Below are 1,439 nucleotides of genomic sequence, written 5' to 3'. Positions count from 1 at the left end.
AAAGAGAGTTTAACCTATAGTAGACGAGTAAAATTTTAAATTACTAAGATTAGAAATAGAATGAAAATCATATAAATAGTAAGAGCATTTTAGAGATAACGCCCCTTAGCTTAGTCTATGTCTAGCGACTAATATCGTGTCTTATAATCCTCGATAGATACTATACTACTTACATTCGTAAGGGATAACGAAGCGAGATAAAATAAATCCGATTAGGGGAACGGCGTCTTTAGAGCTCTTTAAGCAAATATTAGCTCGTACTATCCTTGGCTATATAAGTACGAGTTTCACGCTTCTCGTAACTATTTTCCCGCCGTTTTTCGTTTTTATTGGTGTACTATACTCCCGGCCTCTATAGGCCTAGAGAAATATATAATTAATAACCATTGCTAAACCTTCTTATTCTACCGAATATCACCCTTCTAACCTTAATATATTGTCAGGAATACACCCAGGCCTTCCAGACAAGTCAACGGCCTTCCGCACGCGAGTCCTAGGCGACCCGGCACTTAGACTCGATGGAATGCCGAGCGTTAGGCCACCTATCCAACTCGGTAGATATAGGCATGCGACTCGCATCAGGAGAGCTTACTCTCCTTATACTTAGAGTCCTATAGAGACCGAAGGTCAGGATCATCTAATACTGATTAACGAAACCCTTTATTATCGCACTCTGCCTATTCTTATTAGGCGTTCCTTATATTCTTTAAGTATCAATTTAGAATCGGTCGGAGTGGATAATACTCGCCGGCTATCCGTATAATGGTTCCACGAACTAGAGCCACCGAGAGTTCAGCTCTACGACTGATACCTACCGAGGCGGGTCCCTCGGGTCCCTTGGACCCTACTCGTCCTACGATTGAACCAGAGATCTCGAACGAGGATACCTTTAAGGAGATCGAGCCCGGAGGGGCTGCGACTCCGCTGCGGTCCGAGAACGAGGAGGAAGATATAAGCACTCATGGGGAACAGCTACGTCGTCTCCTCGCTGAGCGAGATAACCTCGCAGCGCAGGTGAAAATTATACGAGTACAATTAGATATAGAATATCTGAAAGAAGAGAAGGCTAGCAACCAACTAAAACAGTTTTTCCCGATTCTAGACACAACGCTTTTGACTCGTAAGCGATAGCGCAGCGACTCTCCTTATACTCAAGATCGCGAGGAGTTACAGCGAATGTTAAAAATCTCGAAGCCTAAGACGTTTAGCGGGGCTTCGATGAAAGATTTACGGGGTTATAATAGCAGTTGGCAAAATATCTTCGAGGCAATTCCTCAAGATATTAAGCCCGATTGGGTATACCGCATATATATCGCGGCCAACTATCTTGCGGATCGTGCACTCAATGATTGGAGAAGAGATCGAAAGTTGCTGGAGCCTGTGCCGTTGACGTGGGCACTATATCTCACTTAGTGCAAAAACACAATTGAAGATACTGA

At 43.7% G+C, this 1,439-nt stretch overlaps 1 protein-coding gene across 1 annotated transcript; it reads left to right on the top strand.

The window, feature by feature from the left end:
• Positions 1-762: 762 nt before the first annotated feature.
• PV05_07284 (uncharacterized protein) lies at positions 763-1,131 on the top strand (the record flags this gene model as incomplete). Its single annotated transcript, XM_013460094.1, has 1 exon — positions 763-1,131. One exon carries the CDS (start codon positions 763-765, stop codon positions 1,129-1,131), a length of 369 nt encoding a protein of 122 aa, XP_013315548.1.
• Between the last annotated feature and the right edge of the window lie 308 nt (positions 1,132-1,439).

This window comes from Exophiala xenobiotica, assembly GCF_000835505.1.
Source record: "Exophiala xenobiotica strain CBS 118157 unplaced genomic scaffold supercont1.4, whole genome shotgun sequence".
Taxonomy (NCBI): domain Eukaryota; kingdom Fungi; phylum Ascomycota; class Eurotiomycetes; order Chaetothyriales; family Herpotrichiellaceae; genus Exophiala; species Exophiala xenobiotica.
This window is presented reverse-complemented; position numbering and strand designations above follow the sequence as displayed.